Source organism: Zingiber officinale, chromosome 2B (assembly GCF_018446385.1).
Source record: "Zingiber officinale cultivar Zhangliang chromosome 2B, Zo_v1.1, whole genome shotgun sequence".
Taxonomy (NCBI): domain Eukaryota; kingdom Viridiplantae; phylum Streptophyta; class Magnoliopsida; order Zingiberales; family Zingiberaceae; genus Zingiber; species Zingiber officinale.
In genome coordinates this window covers 7967937-7985201 of record NC_055989.1, presented here as the reverse complement: position 1 = coordinate 7985201, position 17265 = coordinate 7967937, and the positions used below count along the sequence as shown (strand labels likewise).

At 37.0% G+C, this 17265-nt stretch overlaps 1 protein-coding gene across 1 annotated transcript; it reads left to right on the top strand.

Moving 5' to 3' along the window:
• Positions 1-4291: 4291 nt before the first annotated feature.
• Positions 4292-6127, top strand: LOC122048966 (oligopeptide transporter 1-like). The gene is made up of 5 exons (XM_042610465.1): positions 4292-4697; positions 4777-4874; positions 4960-5535; positions 5615-5876; positions 5971-6127. Exons 1-4 carry the CDS (start codon positions 4578-4580, stop codon positions 5688-5690), a joined length of 870 nt encoding a protein of 289 aa, XP_042466399.1. The 5' UTR covers positions 4292-4577; the 3' UTR covers positions 5691-5876; positions 5971-6127.
• The last annotated feature ends 11138 nt before the right edge of the window (positions 6128-17265 follow it).

Sequence of the window (17265 nt, the reverse complement as noted above, 5' to 3'; positions counted from 1 at the left end):
CGAGATATGTTTTTATATAATTTTGTGTAAAACTATATATACCACGAAAGATCCATGATTCATTATATGTCTTCCGCTGTGCTCCGAACCCAACAGTAATCTCTCTGCAGATCACTGTGGCAAAAATTTAATAAATCATATAAAGACGATGATGAGCTAGATGTGCATGGGAGGCTAATGAAGCAAAATTATAAATCTATTCCTCAGTGGTGGTTTTACTCCATATTGTTGTCCATGATCGGCATGGCAATTCTGGTCTGTGACGGTTTTGGCGGTCAAATTCAACTTCGTTACTGGGAAGTTTTGTTGGCATGTGCTCTGGTTTTTCTGTTCCTTCCATTGGAATGCGTACTCGAAGCAATTGCTGGTTCGGTGCGCACTAATCTATTCTATATAATGAAGTTGTTGATTATTGAATATACATTTTAACTAACTAGTAACTTTATGTGTTGGCCTATAGGGATTCACATTAGATTTGTTATTGGAAGCCATCATTGGATACTTGAATCCAGGCAAACCTCTAGCCAACATGGCTTTCAAATTATATGGATCAGAGGCTCACCTAGTGGCAGCCTCTGCTATATCTAGCTTCAAAGCATCACACTATATGAAGATTCCTCCAAAAATCTTATTCACCTCATGGTAAAATCATTCCCTTTCTTCTATTACTTGCTGGTCATTTTCTTCATCTTTAGTTATATATATATAATAATTTTTTTTTTAAAAAATGATGACTGTAGATTTTAGGCACGACGATTTCATACTTCACTGATTTCGGCATAGCATGGTGGATGCTCCAATCAATAGACAATATTTGTCAACCAGACTTACTTCCGGCGGGAAGTCCTTGGACATGTCCCAGTGAGAAAGTAATGTACCTCTCTGGGGTAACATGGGGGCTTGTTGGACCTAGCAAGACGTTTTATCCCGATGGCATGTACTCAGTAGTCTTCATCTTTGCTCTAATAGGACTCGTTGCACCAATTCCCGTTTGGTTATTTTCACACAAATATCCTGAAAAGAAATGGATTGGACTCATTAACTTTCCAATTATATTCAATGTCGCTCTTGTTCTACCTTTCGGTGTGATGTTGGGTTATTGGAGCTGGTTTGTTGTTGGTTTACTCTTCAACTATTTCATCTATCATAAACATAGAGAATGGTGGACTATATATAATTATCTACTATCTGTTGGACTTGATGCGGGCTCTACATTTTTTGTTCTTCTACTTAGCGTCTCTCTTCAATTCCAGGATATATATGGAGCGAACTGGTGGGGATTAGAATTAAGTGATCATTGTTCATTGGCAAATTGTCCCACAATGCCTAGTGTGATTATCGAAGGTTGTCCCATAATTCAATGACCAGTTTTATAATGGATAAAATTATTTATTAATTATTATCTACTGTATTTAAAATGGGCTTTGTATTTTTTTATTCTACTCTTGTCAATATTCAATTAGAATTAGATGTCCATCAGTAAATTGTCTTATTATAATATGGGATGCTATTAATGAAGGTTATCTTATAATCTAGTGACTATATTTATTATAATTCAAATATTGTCGGTGTCTTAATTGAATAAGAGAGATAATTTTTAATTTTATTACTTTGTTTTCATATGATAATTATCTATCCATTTTTATCTAAAATCACAATGAAATTGCACATATATGACTAGTTAAACATGATCCACATATGAACTGCACCATATACTAGACAAATTGAATTAATTACACCACTTCAAAGACAGACAGACAAAGGCACGTTCCGAATTTGATGATCTTATTTTAAAAATATCTATTCAAAGAAAATTAAAATTTTAGAAAAAAATAATAATAAATAATTTTCCAAACAACGTAGATGATTAATTCTACTGCGTACTTGTATTTTCTACTTGCTGCTATTTCTGTGTTTAATTCTACTACGTATTTTGATTTCAAAGCAAAAAAGATAAAAAAATTTTAAATCACGTAATTCACCCTCCCTCCCCCCCTCCCCTTCACGTGTGTCTTGATCCAACACCCTCAACACTCTTTAAAAGAGCAGTTCCAGCAGCACAAAGCATCAACTCCTCTACGAGCTACAAAGACATTTCTACTGCTGCGAACACATCCGACTGTTGTTGTAATACTATTCCGTGACTTCCAACTATTGTCAGCAGACTGACACCAACTCTTGAGTGCTCCTGAATCATCTTTCTACGAGTCGGTAACAAAGTTAATTACTGCATTTTTTTACAATTTACAAAAAGGGAGTGTAGGCTATTACACTTCCGTTCTTCGATATATTGTATTCAATTTCCTCTTCCAGTGGTTCCAGAAGAGGTTTTTAGTGGATTGTCCATCGATATGGTCTAAGGAATTATGGTTCTTGGAGTAGAAATCACTGAAGGCTCCGAACCAAGTAACTCTTCGAGTTCTTGTGTTTGTGTTTTGTTTTTGTTTTTAATTTACCGCTACATACTCATTTCATAAAACTGAAAAAGTTAAGTTTTTAAAATCACGTGATTCACTCCCCCCTTCTCACGTGCACACCAATCCTGCACAATCTCCTTGGGAACACGCAATGGATCTGCTACGTGGTTAAAGGAGAGTCAGTTTAAATTATTTTAACCATCAAAATTGTCCAGTCAATTGAATTATTGTCTTCTTCAACTAGACTTAAAGGGAAGACTTGTGACCCGAGTATGGATTAATTGGATGCCACGTAGACAAAAGATTGGTGGATTTGTCAAAAAAAGGTTGCATGGACGGGTCCAAGGCTGAACTCTAGGCTTGAGTCTCCCTTAGGGTTCCCGACATCCTCTTGGGACTCCTGGTTCCCAAGATCCTCTCGGGACTCTCAGTTACAACTTCTCGGGACTCTCGGTTCCCAACATCCTCTTGGGACTCTCGGTTACATTCTCTCAGGACTCCCGATTCCCGACATCCTCTCAGAACTCCCCTGGTTCCCAAGATCCTCTTGGTTACATCCTCTCGAGACTCTCGATTCTCGATATCCTCTCGGGACTCCCCGTTCACGACATCCTTTTGGGCTTCTCGTTTTCTCAACAACATAAAATAAAAAGAGATAATATGGTTATTTTAGAAAAAAAACAATGGTATGACCAAATCATATGATAAATAAGGAATAATAAGTAAGAAGATCGAAATAAAAGGAAAAAAAAAAGCCTTTTAATCCCGTTATTACAAGAAAAAGGTAACGATTTGACTAAATCTCTCCTATTTAAGGAATTAAATAAGGCCTACTTAAGAAGAAAAGGTCGGGTCTTCCCTATAAAAAGGGATTTTTCATCACCTTCAGTACGCTCACACATGTGTCACTTTACATACAAAAAAACCCTAATCTTTATCATCATCTTCTTCTTCTAATTTGAGAGTCGAAGTGACTACGTCAAAAACTGAACTCTAGTTGACAATTAAAGCTCGATGCCCCAGTCGCTGGTTGGTTGGTCAGTAGCAACAATTAATTATCGTGCAAGAGGAATTTTATGAACTAACGAACTAGCCCGATAACTTGTCAAGTCCACAAGTAAAGTCAGAGTCAATTGGACGTACCATTTGTTTAATTAAACAAATCAAATGAGCTAAATAAATTTAAAAATCCAATTGAGCCTGATAAATTGCTAATATACACAAATTTAATCAAGCTAAATAAAAAATCAGCCTCTAAGTGTACGTAATTGTTGTGTTTTGAATCTACTTGTTAATTGAATGAGTGGAAATAAGATCTACGTTCAAGATTAATTGAATAAAATTTAAATATCTAAATTATAAAAACATAAATAACAATAATTAATAATAATTAAGTTTTTATTATATTGGATATATTTCATTTTCTACTTATCATTTATATTTTATTTCATCATAAATCGAATAAAATAAATTACTAAATCAAATAATTATATTATTAATTATATTCAGAATAAAAAAATAATAATAATATTTACCATTCAATTATCTTTCTATTTTTTCAGTTCTTTACTTATGAAAATTTTAGATTATAATATGAACCGATGGCCATATCATTCAAATTATGGAACATTAAGATTTTTTATAAATGTTAGGCAAGTCTCTTAAAGGACACATTTAACTTTAATGGAAGAAAATTAAAGTTAAATATAGGCAATCAGTTGTGAATAGAAAAATAAGATTACGGGGAATACAATTAATATTTTTTTTCTTAATCAATCATGCACCTGTAAAGTATATCCGTTCTTAATCAATAATTAATATAATCGTGTTAAATTTTTGTTTTTTGCTAAGATGGATGACTCGCCAATCGAACAAGTGCGACTAACAGTTCCTTCGACGGACGATCCAACGTTGCAAGTGTTAACATTCCGCTTATGGATTCTTGGTGTTCCACTTTGCATCCTACAATCGGTGTTGTTAAGAATCGCTTCTTTCAGGCAGCAGTTTGTCTACATATCGCCCGCTTCTATCGATATCTTCTTGTTCGGTGGATGTAATCTGTTAGCCAGAGTTTTGCCTAATAAAGTTGTGAGAATCCCGGGCACAAGATGGAGTTTTTCGCTGAATCCGTGCTCCTTCAATATCAAAGAACACATCGCCATGTCCATATTTGTTAATTCGGTAGGCAGTCCAGGCTTTTACAACATCACTATCGCCAAGATCTTTTACCGCAAAGAAATTCATATTTTACCCGCTTTGCTCTTGGTTATATCAACTCAGGTACCAAATTTATTATAAGAAGTAAACATATATAAGAAAGAAGAAAAGTGACAATAGATTTAACATTCAATTTATGCAGTTCTTGGGCTTCGGATTTGCCGGTTTGTTTCTAAAAGTTTTTGTGGATTCACCGTACATGTGGTGGCCTAATGTAATTGCCAGCATCTCTCTTTACAGGTATGTTAAGTTGTTGTTGGTAAAGAATTATTAAGCATAGGATGAAATGAAAATGATATGTAATTTTATTATTTGTATTTATCAGGGCATTACATGAGCAAGATAAGAGGCCTAAGGGAGGGCTATCACGTTATCAATTCTTTTTTATTGTCTGCGCTGCGATTTTCGCTTACAGCATCATCCCTGCTTATTTCTTCCAGTCTGTTACTGCTCTCTCCTTTGTGTGTTGGATATGGAAGGACTCAATCACTGCACAACAAATTGGCTCCGGGATGAATGGACTCGGCGTTGGATCAATTTCGCTTGATTGGATGACTGTGACAAGTTTTTTAGGAAGCCCTTTAGTTCTTCCTTCATTTGCGATATTCAATAGGTTGATTGGATTTATCGCGGTCGCATACATTATTATACCCTTCTCTTATTGGAGTAATGCATTTGAAGCAAGAAAATTTCCACTGTTTTCGACCAATATCTATGATTCTCAGGGCCACAAATACAATGTCTCTAGAATTCTAGATTCAAACACTACTGTCACCTTTAATCAAGAAGCCTATGATAACTACTCGAAGATTTACTTCACTACTTCACTGATTTATTCTTACGCATTTATTCTTGCTCAATACACATCCTCTATTTCTCAGATTACTCTTTTTTATGGGAGGTACGTATTCATTTTGTCACATTCTAATTGATGTATTCATAGTCCAGTTGATCGTTGTAGTAAACTAATCTCTCCGCAGATCACTGTGGCAAAAATTTAAGAGAGCATATAAAGACGATGATGAGCTAGATGTGCATGGGAGGCTAATGAAGTAAAATTATAAATCTATTCCTCAGTGGTGGTTTTACTCCATATTGTTGTCCATGATCGGCATGGCAATTCTGGTCTGTGAAGGTTTTGGCGGTCAAATTCAACTTCGTTACTGGGAAGTTTTGTTGGCATGTGCTCTGGTTTTTCTGTTCCTTCCATTGGAATGCGTACTCGAAGCAATTGCTGGTTTGGTGCGCACTAATCTATATAATTAATGAAGTTGTTGATTATTGAATATATACTTTGACTAACTAGTAACTTAATTTATGTGTGGCATGCATATAGGGATTTACATTAGATTTGTTATTGGAAGCCATCATTGGATACTTGAATCCAGGCAAACCTCTAGCCAACATGGCTTTCAAATTATACGGATCAGAGGCTTACCTATTGGCAGTCTACACTATATCTAACTTCAAATTATCACACTATATGAAGATTCCTCCAAAAAATCTTATTTCACCTCATGGTAAAATCATTCACTTTCTTCTATTACTTGAATGTTCATTTTCTTCCTCATTAGTTATATATAAAATATATATATATATTTTTAAAACAAATTGTTGACTGTGTAGATTTTAGGAACGCCGATTTCATGCTTCACTGATTTTGGCATAGCATGGTGGATGCTCCGATCAATAGATAATATTTGTCAACCAGACTTACTTCCGGAGGGAAGTCCTTGGACATGTCCCACTGAGAAAGCAACGTACATCTCTGGGGTAACATGGGGGCTTGTCGGACCTAGCAAGATGTTTTATCCCGATGGTATGTACTCAGTAGTCTTCATCTTTGCTCTAATTGGACTCGTCGCACCAATTCCCATTTGGTTATTATCGCACAAGTATCCTGAAAAGAAATAGATTGGACTCATTAACTTCCCAATTATATTTACTGCCGCTCATATTCTACCTTACGGTGGGATTGTGGGTTATTGGAGCTGGTTTATTGTTGGTTTACTCTTCAACTATTTCATCTATCGTAAACATAGAGAATGGTGGACTAGATATAATTATCTATTATCTGCTGGACTTACTGCGGGCTCTGCATTTTTTTGTTCTCCTGCTTAGCGTCTCTCTTCAGTTTCAAAATATATATGGAGTGAACTGGTGGGGATTAGAATTAGGTGATCATTGTTCATTGGCAAACTGCCCCACAATGCCTGGTATTATTATTGAAGGTTGTCCCATAATACAATAATAATTTTTATCATTGAATTCAAATATTTCAATATGATCTTGGAAAGATATGTAATGACAGGTATAAACATAGAGAATAATGGATAAGAGTAATTATTATCTATTATCTTCTTTATTCAGTATGGGCTTTGTATTGTTTTTATTCTACTGTTATATGTAGTGAATCGGTTAACAAATTGTATTATCGAATGTAATTATTGAAGGTTCTCTTGTAATCCCGTGACTATATGTATTATTAATTTAAATATTTTCAGTGTTAATTGAATAAGAGAGAAAAATTTTAAGTTTATTACTTTGTTTTGATTTGATAATTGAATTAATTGCACCACATACGGGACAGACAAAGGCACAGAATGAATTTGATGATCCTATTTTAAAAAAATCTATTCAAAGAAAATTAAAATTTGAGAAAAAAACAAAGTTATTTATTTTTTAAAACTATTTTTTAATTAATTTTGTTTTTATCTTTATTCTTTATATTTTTAAAAAATTTTATCAAGCTAAACACAGATCATGAATATCTATGATTTACCTTTTCTGTGTTGATCTAGAGACAAATTGACGAGATTACTAGGGACGAGCGAATCGATTTTTTGCCACATTTAGACGAACACGATCCATTATTCCTTAGCTCACACCTTCAGACATAACAACAAACAATGTTTAGGCAAAATCAATCTCAATTCATCAAACAAATTATAGATAAGGAAATGAAGAATTCGACTCGATGGGGTTCCTCCGAATGCGGGCAATGAGAGGTGTCAACCAGGTCCGGTCCTAGATTTTGAAGGGTCCGGTGAAAAAAAAATAGATCCTTTGTAATTATATAAAAATAATAATAAAATCGATACTATAAAAATAATTTTATTAACAAAATAAAGACTTTACTATAATAGAAAGATATCAAACAAATTAATTGAGTAATCTAAAATTATTTTTCATTTAATCATGCACCAAATTAAATCAACATAGATCAAACAAGAAAACTCTACTTAAATTAAAGTCTCGAAAGGTCTAAGTGTGTGTAGTGTCATTGGGTATTGGTGGTGACGCAACGATACAACGACGATAATACTGGAAATCACAGTGTGGGAACTAGGAAAGTGATTATTGATGACCGTCAAAGTGGGTGAAAACGAAGAGTTTGAGTGTAAGACAGAAAGTAAAAGTAAATTTAGGATTTAGGAAGAAATAAAAAAAACTGAGGAAGAAAAGATATAATCGAGCTCCTTCCTATATGTATTTCTCTTTTATTATTGACATTTTTTTAAAAATAAATCTATAATCATTTTAAATTAATTTTTTATTCAATAAATATTAATATATTTTTTTACTAATATAAATTGGGTCCTACCCGAGGTGGCCCTGTGCGCCGGCCCATCTTGACCATCCTAGGGCCGGTCCTGGCGTCAACCTCGCCAAGCAAGATGTCAATACAACGATGCCTATGTCGTCGTCTGCATTGGAGATCAGGTGACTCCATAATTGATCGATCCCTGATTCTCTGATGTTTGAGTAAATTAAACAATATGTATTTAGATCTGATTTCATGAGATATTCCATCTTTTTTGCTTGGGCAGAGAATGCAGACAAACGTAAAGAAGAATAGTCTGAATTCAGAATGGAATGAGGATGTCTCTCTTTCTGCCTCTTCGATGCCTCTCAATCTCTTAAGCTTGTATAAGTATATATTCATGTATGTAAGCAACTCCATGAAGAATGAATGCAAAATGCCAGAAACTAGTCAATTTTATGGGTGTCCAACAGGTTTTGGGCGAAAAAACCTTCACATCTGATGACAAAATGGGGGATGCTGAATTGGACTTGCAGCCATTTGCAGAGGTCACCAAGACAGATTGGGATGGGCTTCGGGACGACACTATAATCCGATTCCGGACAATAAGTCAGCCATTTGTAGAGGCCAAAACTGCTTGATAGTCGACACTCATATCGTGTGGAAGGATGGTTTAGTTGTGCAAAATGATATTGTTCTCCATCTCAGAAATGTCATGGAGAGTGGTCAAGTGAAACTGCAACTCGCTTGGATCCACATTCCTCCTGCACTAAATCTCTTGTGCACAACTTAAACAAGCTATTTTGCCTGTTACTTATTTTTGTTGGTGCTGTTGCTATTTTATTGATCATATTTTGCTACTTAATCATTGATTTGAAACGAAAAACAAAACTGAGAGAAAGTGATCGATCCAAGCAATGCTGATATGCTCATGATAATTACTAGTATGTTGTTCTATCTCTATTTAATTAGTTAATTAATAATATTGATCGTCTCTTTTATGTCTCGTTCGGACGCCTCCTTTCCAACAAGCTCGGTCTATCTTCCAACCCACGAGATCCCATGCCCTAGGATGTAACACATGTTAGGACTTGGGTCGGTTTGTCAGTATGATCCCTTCGACACTCAAGTTAATTGCAGATAAGAGACAAAGAGGAAGACGGAGAGGAATAAGAAAATTGAATGGAAAGGAGTTGCCTACACTTGCGAGAATAAGTTAACAAGAGCAAAGTTCAAGTGGGTCAAGATTGACTGGACATTTGGTGATCGAAAGTCAAATGGAGAATTGGCAAAAGAGAAGTCCAAATGGGTCATGGAGAACCAGATATTTCGCACAAGATGGAAGGTCTAAGTCGGTCTCGGATGACCAGACATCTAGCAACGAGCTGTGAAAGTTTCGACAGAGCAAACTTCCAAAGACCATAATTTTTAACTTGGATATCATAACGAGACGATTTTTGTTGCGAAATGGAGCTTATTCAGATATCTATGTTTGTAAAACTCAAATAATAGTCGATTGATGGATTTGATTAGTTGGATGATGGCTTTAAAAATTGAATAGAAGTTAGTCGATTCGGTTGTTAGACTCAACTGATTGAACACTACAAAAAAAACAACATTAGAGATAGAATATTCCATCGCTATTCCGTCGCAAATCGAATTTAGCAACTGAATAGCGACGGATTAAAAGTGTCGCTAATTTTAGAGATGAAACATAAATTTCGTTTCTAAACTTATGTTAACGGTGTTAGTTTAATAATATCGACGAAAAAATAATTTCGTCTCTAATTAAAAACGGAATAGTAAATTTCATCACAAACTATTGAAATTTGGGCAATTTCTGGGTCAAAAAAGCGACAAAATATTAATATTTCGTCACTAATTAGCAACGGAACCCAAAAAAATTGTGGCAGAATATCGTACCCTAGGCAATTCTGTGGAAAAATTAGCGACAATATATTAATATTTCGTCGCTAGTTAGCAACAGAATATTAATATTCCGTCACTAATTTATGGGTATTCCAGCAGCAACCATCTATTTTTGCATTCATTCTTGTTTACATTCCATATCAATATAACTCATCACATACGATGATTTTCAAATAACACAACACATTCACAATTAAACAAACATATTCACAATTAAACAAATACAATACAAACACATTCACAATTAAGCAAATACAATGCAAACACATTCACAATTAAACAATCACAACACAAAATAACATCTAAATGTAAATATCCAACCATAAGCATAATACAACATCTCTAGTAACAATAATCCAAGCACAAAACTACAACTAAATATCTAATCAACTACAAAAGTAAATATCTAAATATCTCCAATAATATTTGAACATTTAAAAACATAATACAACACCTTGTAATAAAGAAAATCCAATCCAAAATTAGCTAGTAGTAATCAATCCTGTAGAAATTTTAATACGATAGATTAGTAATCAATCCTTTGAGAAAGGGTTCGTAGTTGTCGCGGCGAGGGAGGGAAGGCGGTGAGGGAGGGCTTCGGGCCTTCGTAGAGGAGAATCATGAGGGGAATCAACGAGAGAGCTAGGGCATCAGCGAGGAAATGAGAAAAAAAACATACATAATTCTAGATTTAAAAAAACATAATTGATTATAGGGAAAAAACATAGTTGCTTTTTTTAGAAATATATATATATATATATATATATATATATATATAGGCCCTTGGTAATTTTGGGCCCTAGGCAGGGGCCTTGGTTGTCTTGGCCCAGGGTCGAATCTGACAGAGACAAAGGAGCAAGTAATTAGTTATACTCTATTTATTTGGAAGAGTGAAAAGTAAAATTAAAGAAATAAAGCTGAAGAAGTTTCTTACCCTCTTTGATATTTTAGAAAGTTAATAGAAAATGAATATAAAAGTTGTTGTAGAATTCCTAGGTCCAGGAGCCTTTTTATAATTCATGGAAAATGTTATCCATAACTTGAAGGCGCCTTCAAAGTGGTCCAAGGCGCCTTCAATAGTATAGGTTTTATCCAGCGAAGATAAAACTTTATTTTCGGCTAACGGCTATTGAAGGCGCCTCCAATAGGCTGGAAGGAACCTTTGACACTACTTATAGAAGGCGCCTTCCAAGCCATTGAATGTGCCTTCCCTGAGGCAGATCAACTCCTTAGCTGATCTTCTTCGCGTGGGTGATGCTCCGATGAATCAAAGTTGAGCTCACCCAAACTCAACTCTGACCTTCTCCTCAAGCAGGCTTCCACCCTGGCTTCTCATCCTTTGAACGTCACGTACGCCCTTCTCATCCACTAGTGTACTCTTTCGCAACTCCTCATCTCTCGGATGCACTAAGCTCGTCAGCTCATTTTCCCGTGTCATCCTTCTCATCCACTGCATCTTTCGCTCAACTTTTTGTGCTCCTAAGTTCCTTCACACTTAGACACAAGACATCAAATATAAATTGGCCTAACTTAACTTGGTTGACCACATCAAAACTACCACGAGGTACTTACACCTTTGAGATATCGAAAAATCCTTTTCACTGCTCTCGAGTGGCCCCTTCCAGGATTTGCTTGATATCTACATATCATACCGACTGCATAACATATATCCAGTCATGTACACAATATTGCGTACATTAGACTTCCTACTGCACTAGAATTAATAAGGTACTTTACTCATTTCTCTTACTTCTACCTAAGTTTTATGATATATTTCTAAGCTCAGACCTTCACATTTAGCGATTGAAGTATCAATGGGATTACTATCACTCATCCCAAAGCAAGAATTTTTTTAATGCAGGTCTCTTGTGAAAGAGCCAACACTTTTCTCAAGTGATCCCTCTGGATCTTTACTCCAAGAATGAACTCGGCTTCACTCATGTCTTTCATATCGAAGCTAAATGGCAACCATGTTTTAATGGTTATAAGATACTCAATGTTGTTCCTAGCTAAGATTATGTCATCCACATATAATAATAGAATCACAAAAGAGTCATCTAACCCTTTTAAATAGACACAATGATCCTCCTCGACCGTTATAAAACTCTAAGATATTACCTCTTCGTGAAATCTTAAGTACCACCACCTAGATGATTGCTTTAGGTCATATATCGACTTTTGAAGTTAACAAACCTTATCTTCCAGACCTACTAAAATGAACCCAGAGGGTTGTTCCATGTAGATCTCCTCATCCATCCATCTAGTGTAACTCTATATCTAAATTTGTGACAATCAGTAAAAGTAAACGAATCGATGTAAACTTACGTATCGGGGAGAAAGTCTCCTCATTGCCAATGCCCTTTGTTTGTATATAACCCTTGGCTACAAGATGAGCTTTATATCTCTCAATTGATCCATCGATTTTTCTCTTGATTTTGAGAACCCACTTGTTCCCAATGACCTTTCTACCCTCAAGTAAGTCAACTAATTCACAGATCTCATTGACTTTCATTGATTCCATTTCTTTCTGTATGACCATTAACCATTGGTCTTTTTCAAAACCCTCAGAGTCTATCCAAAGGTTCTTAGTTTATTATTGTCCTCTGGAGTCACAGTGAGAATCTCATTTTCAATCGGAAAACAACGATGAGGTATAGTTCCCCGACCACTCCTACAAGGAGAAAGAGCCTCCCCATCTTCAGATGAACCACTCCCACTAGGACCAAGATCCATAACCAGGTATTGAATCCTGCTACTGAGCTCGACTATACCACTAGGCTCATCCATCTCCTAGAAGGTGTAGTCTTGATTAATTTCTCCTCTCTTAGGAAAATCATTCTTGAGAAACATGGCATCATGAGATTTAATCATAGTTATTGTGTCGTCTGTATGTTCTCCAAAGAACACATACCATTTGGAGTGTTCAGAGTATCTAATGAAGATACACTTCTTTCCTCATGGGCCTAACTTGTCCTACTTATGCAAGGAATCTCTAACATACGCAGCACAACCCCATAACCTAAGATGGCTAAGGATAGGCTACCTCCCAGTCCAAAGTTCATATGGGGTGCTAACCACCGATTTTGTTGGAACACGATTAAGGACATAAACTACAATCAATAACGCACCCCCCTAATGAGAAAATGGTAAATTGGCCTGCGCCATCATGGACCTCACCATCTCTAATAAAGTCCTATTCCTTCTCTCAGAGACTCCGTTTTACTGAGGAGTAGTAGGAATAGTTAGTTGTCACTTTGACTATTCCTCAGATCCATTCTGAGAGTTTTCACTCATGTCTAGCTGATTTTCTACCTCGTTAATAAACCTTCTAAAATTCTCTAGTGCCTTAGACTTATATGAGATCAAGTAGACATAACCAAAACGTGTGAAATCATTTATAAACGTAACAAAATATGTTTGCTCCGTTTCTAGCTCTCACATTCATGGGTCCGTAAATATCAAAATGAACTAATTGTAATGGAGTCTTAGCCCTCGTTGCTTTTCCAAATGGTTTTCTCGTAGTTTTACCTTCTAGATAAATTCACATAAGGGAAACTTGACCTTGGTTAGCTGACCTAACGCGCCACATGCTGCTAACCAGCCCATCCTCTCTTGCCCTATATGACCAAGTCTGTTATGCCAAACATTAACATCATCCACTACACTATCAGATGTAAAGGCAATGGTAGATATAGGATAAAACTCTTGAAAAGAAATCAAGTTCAGTGCATATAGTCCCTCATAGACTAAACTGGAACATATTAAAGTACTGTCATACGAGATGAAAACCTCAGAGTTTCTAATTACAATACAATATCCTAACTGGTCTAGACTGCAAATAGAAACTAGATTCTACCTTATTTCTGGAGCATATAACACGTCATGGAGATACAATATTTGATTATTTTAATCAACATCTTGCAAGTGTCAATCCCTCTCACCTCCATAAATGCCCCATATCCCACATACAGTCTTCTCGCATGTGGGCTTAAATGGCGGAATTTCACATATGCACTCCTATCATGAGCTACATGGTCTGTGGCTCCTGAATCTATAATTGTCACGCCCCAGGAGAGTCCCTGCCAGAAGAAATTTCGACAGCATCTCCCTTGTATGGGTGACAATCTGAAACTTCCTACAACATACTTATACTCGGCCAACACGGCTGGAACAATATATATGATAACATACCACGCAGTTTAATAGTAAAACTAAACTAATGCAACGATAAGGAAAATTATCTCAAAAATCCTACTCAACTACACCCATAAAGCTCAAAACTTATATCCTATTCAACTACACCCATAAAATACAAATCACAATGACGCAAAAAAAAATCAACTCACCTCTTCTGCCGCCCAAGCAGGCATGTAGCAGAACATATCCAATAAATATAAAAAGAAAACTCATCGACTAATGAAAGACCATACAGTAATCCATAGAACAAAACTAGTACTAGTCTAAAACGTAGTCTATATAGCATCATAAGAAAAACCAAATGACCAAATAAATATCCTCGCGATCTGCAGGGGGACTAGCGATTGGAACTCTCCGGACATCCTCAACCTGAAAATAGCAATATCAACGGGGTGAGTCAACTCCTCAGCGAGTAACTACTAACATGCATAGTAAGAAATAACCAATAGCAATAATTATGCATCTAGTCTCCGGATATAGGAATGATAAATGCAAACTGAAATAAACAGGAGAAAAATTTTACTAACCAGGACCTGGTATAAAGATAACAAGGTCGTCAGACCGAGAGTATCATAAATCCTGTATGCATATCAAATATATGCATCCACCAAATATGCAACAAATAAGTATAGCAAACACAAGCAATAAAATGCATCAATGCATATGATGCCAATGACATGTCCTGGTCACCCCTACTGTCAGTCAGCCGTCTCACACACGATGGTGAGATCGAGTGGGTAGAGCTGTGACAACCGTGCACTCTGCCATCACTGCTCCTGATGAGTGACCGAGTGGACGGGATGTTGTTGGAGTACACCTATCCTCCTTACCCCAAATCATAAGTGGGGGAGCTCAATGCTCTCATCTCCCTGAGTCAGTCCAGAGGAGGGATCCCTGTCCTGCTACAACACTGCGTCACACTACCCATAAGTGGACCAACGGAGCCCTTGACAGAGCAACCTGCTGCAACACACCCTGCCTGATAAAAACCACTAACCCATGAGTGGTGTGTGCATATCCATGTAACTAGCTATGTGCTAAACGATAATGGAGTCGACTATCGCACAGCATGCAATCATGCGAGATGATGCATGACACTAAGCATAGAAATATCCTGATCCTATCCATCACTACACAACGTGTACCATAGGACAAATAGATCATATCAAAGGTCTAGGTACACAGGTCAAATGTGGTATAAAAATCTAGGTCCTGAACATAATAAGGTATGGTATGTCATTACCTTAAGGTCATATATAATCAAAGGAACATGAATGCAACAGCAAGAAATAAATACAGTATGCTCAGGTAATAGATAATGACATATCGATGCAACAATGAACATAAATATTACTACTTGTTAATTATTACTAAGCATATCAGCATGACATATCAAAAATAGATAAGTCAAGGTACCCGCCTCTAATGTAGATCGAGCTAATCAACCTCTATGTCGAAGTCTCATCCCGAATCCGAATCTTGTAATAAATTGTACGGTTTAACTAAGTTTTATTGTAACAAAGATAGCTAAACCAAAATTCTTATTTACCAGGAACCCTAATTCATTCATTAATCTTGATTAATTAAATAAATCGGATCTAACCTGAAGCTTAGATTAAATCCAACCTTTTAACCCTAGTTATTCCATTATTCGGATTAAACCTAACGAACAAGATGAATAGCATCTAACTATGTAACCCTTTTTATACTAACATCAATGCATTTACCTCAATCCAAAAACTCACCCGAAATTGATGCCTCAGCCGCTGAACCAATCCTGACGAACCCACTGTCGAAATTCGCAGAAGATGCTGTGGAAAAACAGTGACGAGTACCACAATTATCAGCCAACAAATTCAGCAAAGGATCCCAATCCAAATTCCCAATTAGGTCCTACCTAACTCAATATCAAGTTCTTCCTCTTTGTCGGAGATTTAACGGAGGGTGAGACTAGGGCTTGGATTCCTTGCTCCTGTTCGAAACCTAATCCTCTTTAGCAAAGGCAGAGGGTAAAGGAAGGGGAATCAGCGATGCTAGGTCAAAGTGGGTGGCTACTGAGGAAGTGAACCGGAGCAGAGGGATGGCGACGGTATAAGGACCCCGAGTGGTGGCCACGGCAGGGTAGCAGTGGGTCGACGGTGGTAGATCGTGGACGCCATAGCGCTGGTCTCGACCTGCTCTGGCGAAGGTCAGTGCGGCAAGTCCTCTACCGGCGTCGGGTACAGAAGCTAGGGCTCGACGATAATGTCGGGACTAGGGCACAGTGTTGTAGCAGGGGAGATCAGTGGATCAACCCTAGCGACGATGATCGACATCTACAGCGAGAAGGTCGCACGGCGGCCTACGCCTCATGATCGGTGGTCGCCGGCGATGAAGAGGTAGAGAAGGAAGAGGGGAAATCGGGGCAGAGGCTCTAGGGCAGAGATGAGAAGAGGAGGAAGAGAAGTGTTGGCTTCTCTTGGTCACTGTATTACGCGCGAGGGGAGGTGAACCGACGCGAGGCGGCGCCGTCGGTGGAGAAGACATGGAGACGGTGAGGAATCGGGAGGAGAGGAGTCAGGGAAGGAGCGGCGTTGGGCAGAGAGGGAGGCTACGGCATGACTTGTGGGGAAAAAGAAAGAAAAGAATAGAAAAATCAAACTTTTCCTCGCTTAAATCGGGTAGCCTAAATAGGCTTTTCCGTGATCCAATATTTATCCCCGTAACCTATACCATACGGTCTCCGAAAAATTTTCAGAAAATTTATAAAAATTTCGAAAAAATTCCCTTATGGTTATTTGTCATTTTCAATATTTTACAATAATCCATAAAGGAGATGAGTTTGCGAACATCACACTAAATGACACATAACTCATACCATGTAAAGAAGAAGGATATATCTTTCACTGGCTACACTCACGTGCAAAATGCCCTCGCTTACCACATACGTAGCATTAGACATTGCTCTTTAAGAGCTCCTTC

Bases quoted from the DNA above. Each gene is read 5' to 3' on its own strand.
- LOC122048966 (XM_042610465.1), top strand. From the start codon at position 4,578: ATGTCCATATTTGTTAATTCGGTAGGCAGTCCAGGCTTTTACAACATC. The intron at 4,698-4,776 runs GTACCAAATTTA...CAATTTATGCAG, and splicing joins TCTTGGTTATATCAACTCAG to TTCTTGGGCTTCGGATTTGC. The intron at 5,536-5,614 runs GTACGTATTCAT...ATCTCTCCGCAG, and splicing joins ATTACTCTTTTTTATGGGAG to ATCACTGTGGCAAAAATTTA.